Source organism: Sus scrofa, chromosome 16 (assembly GCF_000003025.6).
Source record: "Sus scrofa isolate TJ Tabasco breed Duroc chromosome 16, Sscrofa11.1, whole genome shotgun sequence".
In the NCBI taxonomy this organism is placed as follows: Eukaryota; Metazoa; Chordata; class Mammalia; order Artiodactyla; family Suidae; genus Sus; species Sus scrofa.
Genome location: NC_010458.4, coordinates 25,870,048 through 25,887,372, shown reverse-complemented (window position 1 = coordinate 25,887,372; position 17,325 = coordinate 25,870,048). Strand labels below are relative to the sequence as shown.

Below are 17,325 nucleotides of genomic sequence, written 5' to 3'. Positions count from 1 at the left end.
CATAAATAGACCCACACGAGTAGAAAATAAACTTATGGTTTCCAAAGGGGAAAGGTGGGGAGATAAATTAGGAGTTTTGGATTAACATATACATGCTATTATATATAAAATAGATAACCAACAAGGATCTCCTTATAGCATAGGGAAATATACTCCATATTTTGTAATAACCTACAAGGGAAAAGGATCTGAAAAAAGATGTATATGTATATATCCTTATACACACACATATATCCTTATACACACACACAGATATCTATAACCTGAAAAACAATATTAAATTACTTATATATAGATATATATAACTGAATCATTTGCTGTATACCTCAAACTAACGCAATATTGTAAATCAACTATACTCTAACAAAAATAAATAAATAAAAATAAACAATATACTGGAGTTCCCTAGTGGCACAGAAGGCTAAGGATCTGGTGTTATCACTGCAGTGGCTCAGGTGCTGCTGTAGTGCAGGTTCATCCTAGTCCGGGAACTTCCACAGGCCCCGCGTGTGACCCAAAAGAAAACAAAAATGTCTTGTTGGTCTTAGCCAGAACTGAGCTCCCTGGTCTATTCTAACTTGCACCCAAAATTTTAAAATTGCAATAAAACATGCCTCACCTACCAGGAACACTATTGACTAGAGAAAATTGAGGGTTTTTTCAAGGCACTTCTGAAACTTGGACAAGATCATACCTTTCAGGAAAAGGAGATCAAGACATGGACATAGAGAAAATGGTCATTTGTGCAGATTCATTCCCTTCCACATTATTCTTTCATCTTAAATTATACACTATAACCAAGACCACTCACTCTGACAATGCATTTTCCCAACAGTCCACTGTAAATCTTCTCCACATCTGGCAACAGGGTCTCCAACAAGAGAGTATCCTTCATTGCAACTGTACACTATGTTTTTCCCAACAGGAAATGTGGTCTCTTCATTCTAAACAGAAATAAAAAAAAAAAAAAAAAAAAAAAAAAAAAAAAAAAAAAAAAAAAAAAAAAAAAAAAAAAAAAAAAAAAAAAAAAAAAAAAAAAAAAAAAATTTAACAGAAATAAAAATGGAAAAAAGTAATAATTATACATAAAAAAAAAAAAAAAAAAAAAAAAATGATAAAAGAGTATATCTATTTTGCATTAATAAAATGTTTCTTTAGAGATATTTGACCTATAAATTATGACTTCTTTAATCATCAGGCAACCTATATTCAAATAAATCATTCTGAAAACTATCTGTAAATCATTTTTCCCTGTAGAGTCCAAGCCAACAATCCTGGCACCACCATTAATTGAAATAAAGCTATGAATGCTACTGTACTATAATTTATTGATTGCTCTCCTAAAACCAAGCTCTATGCTGAATATTTTACTAAAATTATTTAGTGCGGAGTTCCCATCGTGGCTCAGCAGGAACGAATCTGACTAGTATCCATGCAGATGCAGGTTCAACACCTGGCCTTGCTCAGTGGGTTAAGGATCAGGTGTTGCTGTGGTGTAGGTCGCAGACACAGCTTGGATCCACTGTGGCTATGGCTGTGGCATAGGCTGGCAGCTATAGCTCTGATTCAACCCCTAGTCTAGAAACCTCCATATGCCGTGGGTGCATCCCTAAAAAGACAAAATAAAATAAAATAAAATAAAATAAAATAAAATAAAATAAAATAATTTAGCGGACACTGCCCAAGTAACTTCTCTTATACTGTCAGCAAAGCCTATTGTCAGATTTTGGAAATGACCTTGTCAATCAACTCTTCATAGTAAGGTGTTATGGGCTGTCCATTGGCAACACTATCCAAAAAAATGCCAGTTTGAACCAGTAGAAATTTCAAATCCTATCAACATGCTCATGAAAGTTTAGATTCCTCACTGATGACTTTTAGGGGAAATATAATATTGATTTTTGCCCACCACTGTCCCTCTCCAGCCCCATCCTGGAAGGGGAGTGCTGCTGGACCTGGGTCAGATTCAAGGACATGTCATTAGTGTAGAGCCCCAGGAGGAGAGGTTTCATGGTGAAGAAAGGAAGAATTTGAAGTCTGAGCCTTGAGGGGAAATTATGCTCATTTTTGGTCTCTCTTTGTTCCTTATCCTTCTAGTTCCCTGCTACCCAAGAAAACGATGGGGAAAATCAGGCTGGGAGAAGGCTTGAAGCTGGATCGGCTCTGCTGCAGGCATTAGAATACAATTCTGTGATGCCTTCTCCTCAGAGTCTTGCTCCCCCTGGCCCAGTTTGGCTCTAGCAGGGGAGCTGGTAGGAAACAGAGGGCCCAAGTTGGTATTGAAGAAGGGACTTCTAAGTGGCAAAGTCTAACTCACCAGTGTCTAAACCTGGAGCAGCAATTTTAAAAAAAGGGAAAAAAAAGACTCTGAAGCTCTACCCTAAACCTATAAAATGAGAAAAGGCGGAGAGCAAGCGGCAAGCAGGGATCTATATGGTTAAGTTTCCTGGGTGCCTGTGAAGTAGCCAGTCCACGGGACAGTACTTTCATCCCCCAGCTCCTTACAGGACACACGTGCACGGGAGTTTAAGACAGCAGCTTCATGTTTGCTGAAGCACATGAGTTTGCTTGGCCTCATTCTACAAGCATGTTCCTCAGAAACTTCATGGATTATAGTGACTATAGTGGGACAATATAAGTGTTAGAGATGCTAGCACTCTAGCAGGGAAATAGGGAAGTTCTCTATGCTAGAGATACTAGCATAATCTCTCTTTCTCTACACACACACACAAACACATGCATATACACATACACACAAACAGACATACACACAAATACATGCCAACACACATGTAGACACACATACACAAAAATACATACACATACATACCAATACACATACGCATAACACATACACACACACAAACACAATACACATACACACACATATACACCCAAACACACATGCATACACACATACACACACACCAACACACACATATACATATACACACACACAACTCTTCCCAACAGTACCTACATTACAATACACATACACACACACATATACACCCAAACACACATGCATACACACATACACACACATACCAACACACACATATACATATACACACACACAACTCTTCCCAACAGTACCTACATTACAATACACATACACACACACATATACACCCAAACACACATGCATACACACATACACACACATACCAACACACACATATACATATACACACACACACAACTCTTCCCAACAGTACCTACATTTGGGGAAACTTCAGCAAATACTCAGGGAGTGTATGTTCAAGGGTCTACCTGGAGTTTGGAGCCAAAAGTCTCATCACAACAAGGAAAGAGAAAAGCATGAGTTACTGTGGCCCCAAAGCCAGGAAATTCTCCCAGAATGACAAGTGGCAGATGATTTGTGTTCCTTCCTGAACAAGAAAATTGCTCAAAGTACAAGGACCCATATCTCACCAGACACTGGCTAAATGTTTTACTGGCTCCTGGAATGAATCTAATGCTTTACCCCAACCCCCTTTTCATGGAAAATTTAAAAAGATCCTTTCAGTGGGGAAAGTTCTCTATGCTGAAAAACTTGGTTATAGATTCCTACTTTCATGTTTAGAGTGGAAATGTTTAGCAGACCTCTGTCATAATTATATTTCTAATTCATTGGGTGGTAATATTGATTTCCCTTACCACAGGGGGTTTACTGCCCTCTAGAGAATTCTAATCACTTTGGGCCAAAGAAGAAAAGTCACAAACAAAAACCCTCACCACTAAAACTAAAATGCACACATAAAACATGTTTAGCACTGTTTCATCGTGGAAAGAAGAAATAGATTATGACATCAGTAGAGAGCTAGAACTTGGAGCAAAGAGTATGTGTAAAGGAAAAAATATATCTTTCATAACTAACTTGAACAAATCCATCTTTCAAGGCAGGAGGTGATGGACAGAATTCTGTTGGAACCAAAGACAAAGGGAAACAATGTGGTTCAAGCAACCTGAAAAGAAAAAGGAAACAAAATATCATTAATATGATGGATTTCCATAGTTTAATAAATGTCTACATCACAGTGAATTTTTCATTTGCATCTGAAGGGACTCCATTCATGTAAGTACATAGAGGCAATATTTTTGTCATTTTCAGAACCAAATATCTGATCATATCCTCTGATAGAAAACACAAACGTAAATTCAGGTTTCCAAAAGATAACTACTAGATCAGTAGTACAGAAAACAAAGGGAAAGAAAAGGAAAAGAAATAAAAGTCTTTAGACAATTTCTGTGATTTCTAGAGGTCACCTGTCTCACACCTATTTTTCTCCTATTGTTTGGGTCTCAACAACCTTTAACACAAAATGGATTTTGTATTGAAAATGAGGTGATTTGAGTCTGTGATCCTGCAAGAGAGGCAACACAAAATAATGACTTTTGACTGAGCACTCGCTATGTGCTAGGCACCACGGCAGGTGTTCTACAAATGCACATCAGCTCAATTCCCCTATCTGCTCTGTGGAGAAAGGCTCAGAAAGTTCAAGTAACTTGTGTAAGGTTATAGAGTAAAAAAATACCAGGGCTGGCTTCACATCCAGGCAGTTAGGCTCCTCAAATCCCGCTCTATCTACCTCTCACAAGGCAGTCTTGAAGGGAGCTCGCAGTACTCAAAATGATAACAGTGACGTCCGTCATCAAACAGTCGTGTTCAGTAGTGGCCTCAGTCGCTACCACTGGTACTACCTCCACTCCAGAAACAAGAAACCTGAGGGAAGCATTACCAACAGCCTGGGAGCATCACCTCCTTTATATTCCTGCCACACCAGTATGCTTCCTTCTTCACACGTCTGAGTTTCAGAAATTCAGACGTGTGAAAAGAACGCAGAAACTCAGACATGTGAAGAATGAAGCCTAATTTCCCTTTTTGTACTAAGAGGATGAGGATGGAGCCTCTCCTCTGAGCACCAAGAAGAGTGAGAATTCTCTCAGTGCCTTCCTTAGCATGCTCCTGTCTGTCCAGCTTGGTGTACAAAGGCAGGGGATATATGCCCACTCAGGCAGAGGCCTCCTCAGAGACCCTCATCTTCCCAGAGGTCTGTGTCCTAAAGCCAGCATTCTCCTCCTACCACAATTTCACGTGCTCGCCAACTCCCTCAGCCCAAGAGATACCCGTTATCATTGGGTTACGAGGCACCCACGACCTGGGACTAAGGCATCTCACCTCCCTATGCTAATACCAGACACCCAAGCCTCTTACATCCTCCTTTTACTCAAATTATCTTACCAGAATGTTTGCTGACCCCTGATCAGAAAAGGTTAATAAAGACAGTTTAAAACAGTGGAGTGTTGGTTAAGAATTCTGACCCAGGGGTATGATTCAGCAATTTAAGCATGTTTGAAGATAGCTTTTGCAAGACCCTGGCAAGTGGGAAGTTGGTATCAGAAAACTGGGCTAATCAGCGGTGATGTGAGCCATTTCAAATGTGTGCTTCATTCTTAGTCCAAAATAAACAAATAAGCGGAAGTGGTATATCTGAAAAGTAAGATAGCTATTGTTGTGCCAGGCACCATACTAATCACCCTACATTAACTTCATTTAATTCTGACAATACCCTTTCTAATGCATCTGCTATTATTATCCTAGTTTAAAAAAGTGGCAAGGAACTTGCCCAAGGTTATGGAGCAAGTAGGTGGCAGATCTACTTGATGCCAAGCTGCTGCTCACATCCACTGAGCCAGACTGCCTCCCAGTTCCCCAGCCTCCTATAACACTTTCATCAGGAAAACCTGAAGTGCCCAAGTTCAAGTTGGCCATAACAGGCCTCTCTCCTTCAACTGACCCCAGTGCTAATGAAATGGAGCAGGACCCTCTGGCCCTCCCCCCTCCACCCCAACCATGTCCTCTGCCTGCCTTTTGTTTGTAGAAAAACTTTAGCCAAAGAATAAGTTTAATCAGAAAATAAGAAAATGCAGAAGCAGAGGAAATAGTCAACCAAGACCAAATAATAATAGTTTATTCATTAAGCAAAGTCAAGGACATTTAGTTCCTCCTCAAGGGCTATAGATAACATTCTGAGTCATATCATTTAAGCTGTCTTGTAGACACTGAAACTCCCACCAGATGGAAGATGTTAACTGCATGATAACCAGACCATAGCCAGGACATAAGCTGCCACAATTCCAAGAACTGGCCTCAAAGAAATAGGAACAAACTGACACTGAAACTGAAGGCTAACTGTACTTAAAACAATCAAGATGATGCTGGTCAGACCACCACATGATCAATTTCAAGATGACTTTCAGAGCTGACTGTTGCTGTTTCTGCATGTAGCCCCCTCCCTTCACCTATAAAAGCTTTCGCCCACTGATTGTCAGGGCAGGAAAGGGTCAGCCACAGGATAGAAGTCTGTGCTCCCACCTCCCCGGTTGCTGGCATCCAAAATAAAGCAAACTTTTCTTTCCACCAGCCTTGCCTCTATTGGCTTTGAAGTGGCAAGCAGCCAGACCCCAATTTCGGTCACGCTGAAGCATAGCACTTCCTGATTAAAAAAAAAAAAAAAAAAATCTCCATTTAAGGTTTCAATCTTTCAATTGCAGCAATTGCGCGTTCCATGCTGACTGCAGAGGGCACTGAGTTTTATCTAACTGCCAGAAGATCTGGTCCCCATTACCGAAGATGCTCCAGATCTTCATCTTCGCATTGCCTGCTTTCTGACGTTTCTCCAATACAGGATTTCCCACCCCCACTGGGGGGTGGGTTATTGCATTTTCGGCTCCTTGTTTTCTTCCCTTGGGCACAGGGGCCCCAAGAGGACCAGCAACTCCACCCTCCATCAATGCCTCCTATAAATAAGAGAGAGGCTGTTCAGAAAGTGCCTGGAGAGCAAGATTTCAGAGTTTGTGCTAAGCTTCTGCTATGTGGTTATTGGGGGAGGGAACGATCTGGGGATTTATTACCTTCACTCTGTTCACTGAGGTCTTCTGCAATGGCCAGAATGTCTCCGCACACTGACCAATGCACTTTCTTTATAAGAAAATAATTGTCCTTATTAAGGCTGGATTAATGAACTTCTTGCAATATATCTTAAATGGTTTATTATTCTACAACTGTTCTAAAGCATTTTCACATGCACATTATCATTCATTTGCTTCTCACAGGAATGAATGCATGTGGGCAAGAGGTCTCTTAAGGTTCTCATTAGATAGGCGTGGAATCCAAGACAAAGTGGTTAAATGTTATGGCCGATGCTGTACCAGCTGCCAAGAGCCATAACTGGATTGTATCTGTCTTATGGCTGAGCTCAGGCTCTTGTTGTCACCCCTACTATCTCTCAATAAGGCAAATAAGTTCCTATTTGTTGTTTTTGTTGTTGTTCTTGGCCACAGCCACGGCATATGGAAGTTCCTGGGCTAGGAATCAAATCCAAGCCTCAGCTGCGACCTCCACCAGAGCTGTGCCATTGCTGAGCCAGGGATCGAACTGGTGCCACCACAGAGACAAACCGGGTCATTAACTCACTGTGCCATAGCAGGAACTCCCATAACTTCCTATTGTTAAAGCAATGATTGGGTGTAAGAAGAACATAGTCTATTGGGTACTCCAGGTGGCCAAGCCCTGTGCTAATGCAAAATGAGGAAATGCATAAGTAGGAGAAATGCTTCTACCTCCTGTTAGCATCCTCCTCCAATCCACAGACACCTCCTCAACTCACCCTGGCCATCTTCCTCCTCAGGGCTGATTCATGGCTCACAGTTCTTTCAGCATTTTCCCCATTATATTTCTTGGGGGAGGAAAGAGAAAATGTGCAGCATATTCCAGAGCTTTGCTTTCCTAGTTAGGAACTGGTCTCAGAAACCATTGTCCCAAAGCATGATTTCCTAATAATAGATGAGTAGATTGACTGCTCCTTGGCTATTTCTACTGTGTGACCTACATCCTTCTTCTTTTACTCCCTCCACACTAACTCCTCAGTATCACACACATCAAAACTAAAATAATTTGCATAACTGTCCCATGGTCTTCCTTGCCCTTTCTTCTATAATTAAAAATTGAGTTAATAAAATAGCCCCCTAACATTGTAAATCAAGTATACTTTAATTTTAAAAATAAATAAAATTAAATTTTAAAAATAAAATATACGGGGAAAAACTGTAAAATAAATAAATAAATAAAGTAGTCCCTTGGGTATAATAACAGGTAATAACAGCTTAATGTATTATGGTTGCTACTCCATCTCTCACCAGCAGGGGGAGCTTCCATTTTATAAAAATAGCTGTAAATCCAAGCCTCCACAGTGGTGGCATTTCAGTTTACCAGGACAGATCACACAGATCACTTGGGAAGACATTTGAAAGCAAGGATGCCTTCCTGATGCTTGTCCATGGTCTATTCGTGTACTTATTCATTTATCAAACATTTATTAAGTGACTTCTCTGAGTGAAGCCCTCTGTCCAGCTCTGGTAATAAGGGGTCAAATAGTTCTGACCTTAAGAAATGAGCTTTCTAGAGGAAAGAGACATATAAATAAATATAAAAACAAATCTACACAAATCATCTCATATTTTGACTTTATGAAGTCAACTTCACATACTAGATATTTAAAGCACCAAGTACGCTGTCAGGCACACAGCTGATGTTCAACAAACATTTGTGAATGATTGACTAATGGGACATAACACAAAATAGAAAGAAAGTAGTTTCCAAGAGCTTGCTATTAGAAAGGTTAGCGCAAATACAAGCTCCATAGATCTGAGTTATGACAAATCCTTAATGAGATGATTCTGGAAGAATGGAGGTGTTTTAGGCATAAATCTATTCTAGTGGAGAGTGGAGAGTAGAAGGCAAGGTGGGTCTGTTAGTTCAGATGGAAAAGTAGAGAGACAACAGAGGGCTGTGACCCCAGCGGCTACAATCCAGAGTGGGATAGGGAAGGAGATACTAAATTCAAAGCCTGAGGAGACTTCCAAAGTTCTCTATTCTCAAAGAAGCACAATCTCAAAGGCCAGAGGGAAAGGGCCTTTTCAATGTGTTCAGCATTACTGGAGAGAATGCAGCACACTGACCTGCATGATCCCCTACGAGGACTCCTTGTTCACACGCCACACCAAATGTGTTTGGTTTGCAATGGCACTGACACTGGGTCCCCTCGACACTGGCCATGCCACCGTTTTGACAAGGTTGGCAATGGCAGGAGTCAAATTCATCCAGATACTCCTCCAGGGCCCGTTTCAAGTACAGTCTTTCACAGAAGCACAGGGTACTTCCTTTACCAGCTCATACAAAGGTGTCAGCTACACAGATAAAGACATCCTGGTCAGTAATCAGGGTTTTAGGTGAGAATATTTTCCTTTCAGCACTTTGACTCAATCCCCATTAAAACAAAGCCAAAAGGCCCACTGATGTTAATTCCAACTATTTCTTGTTCAAATATAAAGAGAAAGCAATTAACTTTCTTTATAAGACAAAGCCAGGAAAAAAAATAGGACCAGATGGGGAAGGGATAATATTTGGGAAGGGATAATATTTTTACCTTGTGTGTATGCATAAAATGTTTAAAAACCAATAGGATGTTCATTTTCTAGTTATTGAAAGATTATTTTGAAGGCAATACATTTCCTCCCTGCAGAGGGGTGGAACAAAGGGAAATGCACTTAAATTACAGTCAAGAGGTAAGTGCAATTAAATTTAAGATTAAATATCTTGACTCTGAGATACTTAACACATCTCTCTAGCGGAGACCATGATTCTCTCTCCCTGAAGAAATTTTCAGCAGGTGGGCATTACGGCTCCGTGTTGGAGAAGTCTAATGAAGAGCAATTTTGAGACCAGAGATATGCTCACTAAGCTCCAATTATCTGCTCTCTCAGAAACAAAAAGGCTCTGATTTATAGCCTTGGCCAATTTCTGCAGTGTAAATATTCTCACCATGGCCAGTTTGGGGCTACCACCATGTCACTGAGCACGTCGTTGGGAGAGATGTGCACCACTGGCTCTTGAGAGAGTCAGCACGAGCTGGCTGGAGCAGCACCAGCATGGAGGTGTAACTGGGTCACCATGCTATACAGTAGAAAAAAAATCATAGTGGGGAAATAATTATTAAAAAATAATAATAATAAAATGAAAAAAATGTGAATTCATTCCATTAAGATTGATATAGTAAGGAATAAAATGAGCATATTGCAAATTTTGTGTTTCCTTATGTACGATTTTGTCTATAAGAAACAGCAGGTGAACACAGAAAACTGTGCACCACTGAACCAAGCCACATAGAAGTACACAAAGCACACACACAAGCGCACACCTCAAACACCCATCTAGTTCACCACCTACAGAATAAATACACCCATCCACAAAGGGTGTTACCACTGCCCATCATTTCTGATAGCATGCCTTCTACCACTTCCCAATAATTCACAAGCAACCCTTCCATCACCCAGCAAGCTTAGATCTTCTTCTGGGAATGTGCTACATTTACTGTACACATGTACATACAGGCATTTCTTAACAATTTAACATATATAAAACTGCTGTTTTTATTGTGCCTTTTTCTTTTTTTTAATGGCCCACCTGCAACACATGGAAGTTCCCAGGCCTGGGAATGAATCCGAGCCCTGGCTTCAACCTACGCTGCAACTGCGGTAACACTGGATCTTTTAACCCACTGCACCAGGCCAGGGATCGAACCTGTGCCTTCTCACTGACCAGAGCTGCTGCAGTCAGATTCTTAACGCACTGCATCATAGCGGGAACTCCTATTGTGCCTCTTTTTTAATGAGTGTCACAGATAAAGTTTTTGAGTGTTGTGTTCCTTACCCCTTTTTTCCCATAAGCCCTGTGGTCTTTAGTGTGCAATTTTGCCTAACTCTCTGATTTTTAAAAACACATATATTGTTTCATTAAAAGAACTGACATGTCAATAAAACATCCTAAAATTCTGCCAGCCAAATTGGTTCTTTTTAGAACTGATTTGCACAACTCTAGGAGCCTATAAGCCACAGCCACAGGAAGAAAGCTGTTCTGACAAACCTAACACTAGACAAGCCTAAGTGCCTTCCTCTTGCAAGAATATCTAACTCCTTGAATCGGGGATCAAGGAAAACATAATCAAATTTAGGTCAAAAGCTTGAAATGCAAATTTTATCATTAATTTCTCTTGGGCTTTACCAGACATTTAACCTTTACAACTGAAATATGGACATACAAGATAATGAACCTTCTGTTTCCTATTATATATACATTCATTTTACTATACAAAACATAATTGGAAATGCTAATTACAACTTCTCTGTTTAACCACCTTGATTTAATTTGATTTCCCAATGCCCGTAAACATGACTGCTTTCTGGTGCCTTCAGCAGAGCATCACATACCTTTTGTTTTATGACTTGGGGAAGATCAGTCACAGATCCTGCCCAGGAAGAATATCGTTGTTTGTTTCCATCAGGGTTGTCCAGCTCCAGGTAACTAAGGCCAGACACAAAGCCAGGACGTCCCCCTCTGACAAACGGGACCCCTCGCAACACATTGCTCTGAGTTCCTACTCAAGGAGAAATCAGATGAAATAAGTTACAATGCATAAATGAAATGAAAATGAGAACAGAAAGTGAAAGTCAAGTATTTTAACACAATCCATCCAACTATATGACATTCTGGAAAAAGCAAAACCATGGAGACAGTAAAAATACCTGTGGTTGCCAGGGCAGTGGATAGGAGGGGTTTTTAGAATTTTTTGTGGATTTTCAGAGGATTTTTAGGGCAGTGAAATTGCTCTGTGTGCTAATATAGTGTATACACATCTTTATGGATTTGTCCAAATGCACAGAATGTACAACACGGAGTGAACTTGCAGGTAAACTATGGGGCTATATGTGTCAGTATAAGTTCATCAGTTGTACCAAATGGACCACTGTGGCTGAGGATGCTGATAGTGGAGGAGGTTCTGCCTGCGGAGACAGTGGGATATGCGAACTCTCCATACTATCTGGTCAATTTTTTATGAACTTAAAACTACTCCAAAAAATATCTACTTCTCTCTCTTCCCGCCAAGAAACAAAATTTAGTGCTTCCTACTAAGCCGTGGTTCTACTGTTTGATTATAAGATTGCAGTTGTATTTCTAATGAGCAAAGGAACCACTGGTCTAATACTGTATGTCCTGCTCTTTACCTGCAGCTTTTGATAGCTTTTCAGACTGAAGGTTCATTACTAATTTTTTTGGTATCAGTAAAGCTCGCTTCTTATTTGAAATGTTTGTTTTTCACTTTTGCAGTAAAACCTCATTCATTCCTCCTGGATAGATAATGAGTTAAGCTGACGGTCTGCTGAAGCAAATTAATAGTTGGTAGGGAAGCCTGTTGTTTCTGGACTATTTAAACAATTTTAGCACTCTTTTGAGCACCCTTTTACCAGTTGACGTGTCAGTTACTAATCACTGTTTTCAGTTATATTAAAATAGCTTCTGTGAGGATCTTTACGAGGCCACACCTTTTTTTAGATGCACTCAATTTATTCTTTACACATAATATTTATATCTGTGTATTTCATGGAGAATTTAAATATTTTTCTTTTAAATTTATGGACATTTTCAACTAAACAACCTCACCTTGTCCCGAATGAATTTTAATTAATTTAGGTTTTATTGTAACTTATTTTTCTCTCAGTGCATCTTGCTATGTAATTTGCTTGTTTCCATTTTGGTTTTTGAATTGTTTCTTTCATTCACAGTCTCTTAAACTCGTGAGGCCCACTCTGCCTCGTGAAGGTCCAAAACTTCTAGAAAATTTTGTACATTAAACCACTTTATAAAACCAAGTTTGACTAAATACTTTCAAGTTTCTTTTGTCCTTAGAAAAACAGAACATTTTACATCAGAATTATCTGCCTGCATTTAAAACTGTCAAACTACCTTATAGTACGTTTCCATTTGTATTACTTTGGGGCTAAGGGTTAAATGTCTTCATAGGCAAAAATCTTCTACATTCTCACTTTAATATCTTAAACTGTTATGCTGTAAACGATTTTAGTTTCGTGGTCCTTTTTGGTTTTTTAATTTCCTGTACGTTTATGTTCCTCTTCACTGAATTTCATATTTGAAAGACTATTGCCTTGATTGAAATAAATTTGCACAACCATTGCATTTCCAACCAACTGCATTTCCATTGCTCTCTGGTTGGAAATGCCGCTGGTTTGGGATAGACTTAAATGCCCTTGTGGACCCCTGGGGAGCACTCTGCCTTGACCTCCACACTAAGGCTGTGGTAAAGAGAAGACCAAAAGCCATGGCTTTCTCAGGTGTACATCAGGGAGCTCAGCAGGGCCCTCTTTTTTTTTTTTTTTTTTTTTTTTTTGTCTTTTTGCTATTTCTTTGGGCCGCTCCGGAGGCATATGGAGGTTCCCAGGCTAGGGGTCCAATCAGAGCTGTAGCCGCCGGCCTACGTCAGAGCCACAGCAATGCGGATCCAAGCCGCGTCTGCAGCCTACACCACAGCTCACGGGCAATGCCGGATCGTTAACCCACTGAGCAAGGGCAGGGACCGAATCCGCAACCTCATGGTTCCTAGTCAGATTCGTTAACCACTGCGCCAAAACGGGAACTCCAGGGCCCTCTTTTTGGTGACCCTGTAGGGACTTCGTTGTTTCTTTCTGACTCAAACAATAGGGAATCCCTTTTTTTTTACTCCTCAGAGGAATTGTTCTTTGGTTCATAACTTGGTTATTTTCTCCACGATTAGTTTCCTGTGCTGATTTCATTGGAATGTAAGCTCCAGGAACTCTGAAAGAGCAGGGATCCTGTCTATTTTGTCTTCTGCTGTATCACCAGCACATAGATGAGTGTCTGGCGTACATAGTCAATACTCAATAAAAATATGTTCAAAGAATTTCTAAAAAAAATAATGATATCTATTAAAAGAGAAAAGACACAGTCATCACCTGACAGTAGAGGACTATTAAGAAATTATTATTCGTACTCTTAATGCTCTCAGTGTAAAGAATACTGGTTATACAGATTGACTATCTTGCTACTTAGATGATACATGCATATATTTAGAGATGGAACATGATGACTGAAACTTCCAAATAGTTCAGCAAATATTATAAATATTTTAAATATATACCTACATATGGCTAAAAGTCAACATAAAACTCTGTGTAGATATCCATATATCAATTATCAAAATAATAATTATTACATACAGAAGATGGGTATATGGGTGTTTACCACTATGTTCTTTCAACTTATCTGTATGTTTGAAAATTTTCTCAAAATGTTGGGGGGAAATTCATTGCATCTGGAATACTAATTATAAGGAAAAACACTATTAATTAACAGGCATACAGTAATATATAAAAAGTGTTCTAAAAAGTCTGAAGACTAGTCAAACCCTTTTTTTCATTGATGTGCCTATAATTTCAGAAATGTTTTCTTTTTTTTTTTTTTTTTTTTTTTTTTGTCTTTTGTCTTTTTAGGGCCGCACCCACGGCATGTGGAGGTTCCCAGGCTAGGGGTCTAATTGGAGCTACAGCTGCCGGCCTGCACCACAGCCACAGCAGCGCCACATCTGAGCTACGTCTGCGACCCACACCACAGCTCACAGCAATGCTGGATCCTTAACCCACTGAGCAAGGCCAGGGATGGAACCTGCAACCTCATGGTTCCTAGTCAGATTTGTTTCAGCTATGCCAAGATGGAAACTCCCAGAAATATTTTCATCTCCATGTATAATTGATTTCCACCTGGTCAGGATGAAAATTCCTAACTTGCTGACCAGATTTGGAGTGATTTTCATTTCCTTTTTTTTTAACTAAGTTTAACAATTTCAAATTTTATTTATTTTGAAATTTCAAATTTTTTATAAAATTTTGCAAATGCAAAAATTATGCTTTTATCATAAGAAATCATTAAAGCCTCAAATTTTTAATAAACTGCCTGAGTGCTTCCTCATCTTCCTTGTGGACTACATTTTTAACATGCAAATAGTCATAATTCAAATACAGTGTATCAGAGTTCCCATGGTGGCTCAGTGGAAACGAATCTGACTAGCATCCATGAGGATGCAGGTTCGATCCCCGGCCTCGCTCAGTGGGTTAAGGATCTGGTGTTTCCTTGAGCTGTGGTGTAGGTTGCACATGCAGCTGGGATCTGGCATTGCTGTGGTGTAGGCCAGTGGCTACAGCTCTGATTTAACGCCTAGCCTGGAAACCTCCACGTGGGAGGAAAAAAAAAAAAAAAAGACAAATACAGTGTATCACCACGTTCAGTCCCTGAACTACCTGAATCAGAATCACCTAGAGTGACTGCAGATTTCTGAGCCCCACTCAAGATCTAGGAGGAAATAGCTGAGAGGAAAGCTTAGAATCAGCATTTGAACAGGCTGCCCCAGGTAATCCCCCTGCATATCTAAATGTAAATCAGTTAAGTGCATACCTTAACTGACACATTGTTGACAAACTACACATTCTAAGAAATCAGCCTTTATATTCATTTTTAAGCCTGTAGCCTCTATCTCTACACCTCTGTGAGTTCTCTGCCCAGCTGGCCCTCTTCCCTAGACCATCAACCTGGGGCAACAGTGAAGGGCCCGGATTAGTAAACCAGACCTTGGAATCTCGTGCCTGACGCTTCCCAAATGTGGTCTTGGGCAATCTTTCTGTGCCTCAGTGTCCCTGTCCATAAAACAAGAATATGTATATTGCCCAACTCTTAGTAGGTGGAATATATTGGTGAATTTTTGTAAATCACTTAAAATTGTGCTGACACATTCACAAGTGCTACATGTTTGTTAAACACAAAGTAAAATAAAATCAGTGAGCAGTTTCCAGTTGGCAGCCCAACGAATAACTGATGTCAGCATCTTCCCAAAGCTCCCACTTTCATGCATATTTCCAGATTATTATATTTCCATCTTGTTCTAAAATTTCTCCTCCTATATCCTGCCAGCTAAAAGAAGATAGGCACTTTCTCTGGCATATTCACTGCTATATCACCAGTGACTAGAACAATTTCTAGCATGTTATTATAGCCTCCATAAATAGCTGAGGAATAAAATAAGTGAATGAACAAATAAACCTGGCTTAACACTCTGCCTCCCTCCTTCTTGCAGTCATCTACTAATATCCCAAGAATCCTCACTTCCTTGAGGAGAATTTTAGCACCTGGGTCAGTCTTCTCCTTTGTCCCAATTTCTGCCATCACCCCAGGAGGACTTGAGCTCCAGTTGTGCACCAAGGCCTGACACAGTGCACCACAGTCTCACCTCCATCCCTGCTGCACTAAGAATCTCTTCATCTTCAGGCAGTTTAGTCTTAATTGCGACATCCAATGAAAAGTCTTCAGGCCTTCTTTTACTCAACTTCTCTCTTTCTCTCTGTCAACCTCTCTTCTACCTTCCACATTACTGATCTTTTCTGGTTCTTATCCTATCAGATGATTCCTTCTCAATCCCTCTTCTTTGGCTACAACCTTATCTTTGGCATCTTCCATCGAATCACTCCATGTATTAAATCCTTTAATGGCATCCTTTGCCGTCAGTGGGAAACACAAACTCCAACATGGTATCTAGCCACAATCTAAATGAGCTCACCTTTCCAGTTCCTCCTTCAATCACTCAGAGACTAACACGCCACTTCCCCCAACTCTGCCACCACCATCAGTACCACCACCATCATGCACCAAAAACTTGAACTGCACTGAGCATCCATGTCACAGAGTGCAACTGAAGCTTCCCCTGATGGTGTCATTTTTCCAGGCTAGTTTGCCAACCATCCTCATAGGGACAAAGGTGGTATACACTGAGGACAAAGTTACAGTACACAGGAGATGCCCAGGGAATTTCCACGCTGCATGATGTCTCACTGCCGTGACACATGAGAGGGAGATCAGGGTAAAAATAACCAAGTGTTTGAAAAACACAAAATAGAACACCTGCTAAAATTTCAAAGGCCCTTGGAGATCAGGAATTAACCCCAAGAAAGAGAGACAGAGGTAAATTTGTAATGCAAACTGCCCTCTTCTCATTTACCTGAAGCTGATTTTAAGGCCTCTTCCATCGCCTTGCATTTGTGCTTTGATGATTTAAATAGAAAACTAATATGTGAGGAAGCACATTTCTTCTTATCCTCTGAACTAAGATCTGGGGGAAAAAAAATTTAAAGGTGCTTAGTTTACACATTTGTTGAAAATCTTCTTTGAGATGCTGGCCAGGTGTGAGAGTGGGCTCAGAGGTTGTTTTCTACCACTGTGGCCATATAATCAAAAGTGATATGGAGTTCGCATTGTGGTGCACCAATCCCAGGATCGGTGGCATCTCTGTAACTCCAGGACACAGGCTGTATTCCCGCCCCAGCACAGTGTTTTAAAGGATCTGG

The 17,325-nt window shown here is 40.2% G+C and overlaps 1 protein-coding gene across 1 annotated transcript in view; it reads right to left on the bottom strand.

Moving 5' to 3' along the window:
* Positions 1–17,325, bottom strand: part of C7 (complement C7) — a gene marked incomplete at its 5' end in the record, with an annotated part of 55,848 nt that overhangs the window by 15,335 nt on the left and 23,188 nt on the right. Inside the window, 7 exon segments of the mRNA NM_214282.1 lie at positions 812–944; positions 3,881–3,968; positions 6,633–6,804; positions 9,025–9,201; positions 9,204–9,252; positions 11,332–11,498; positions 16,980–17,090. Coding sequence (NP_999447.1) covers positions 812–944; positions 3,881–3,968; positions 6,633–6,804; positions 9,025–9,201; positions 9,204–9,252; positions 11,332–11,498; positions 16,980–17,090 — 897 coding nt within the window.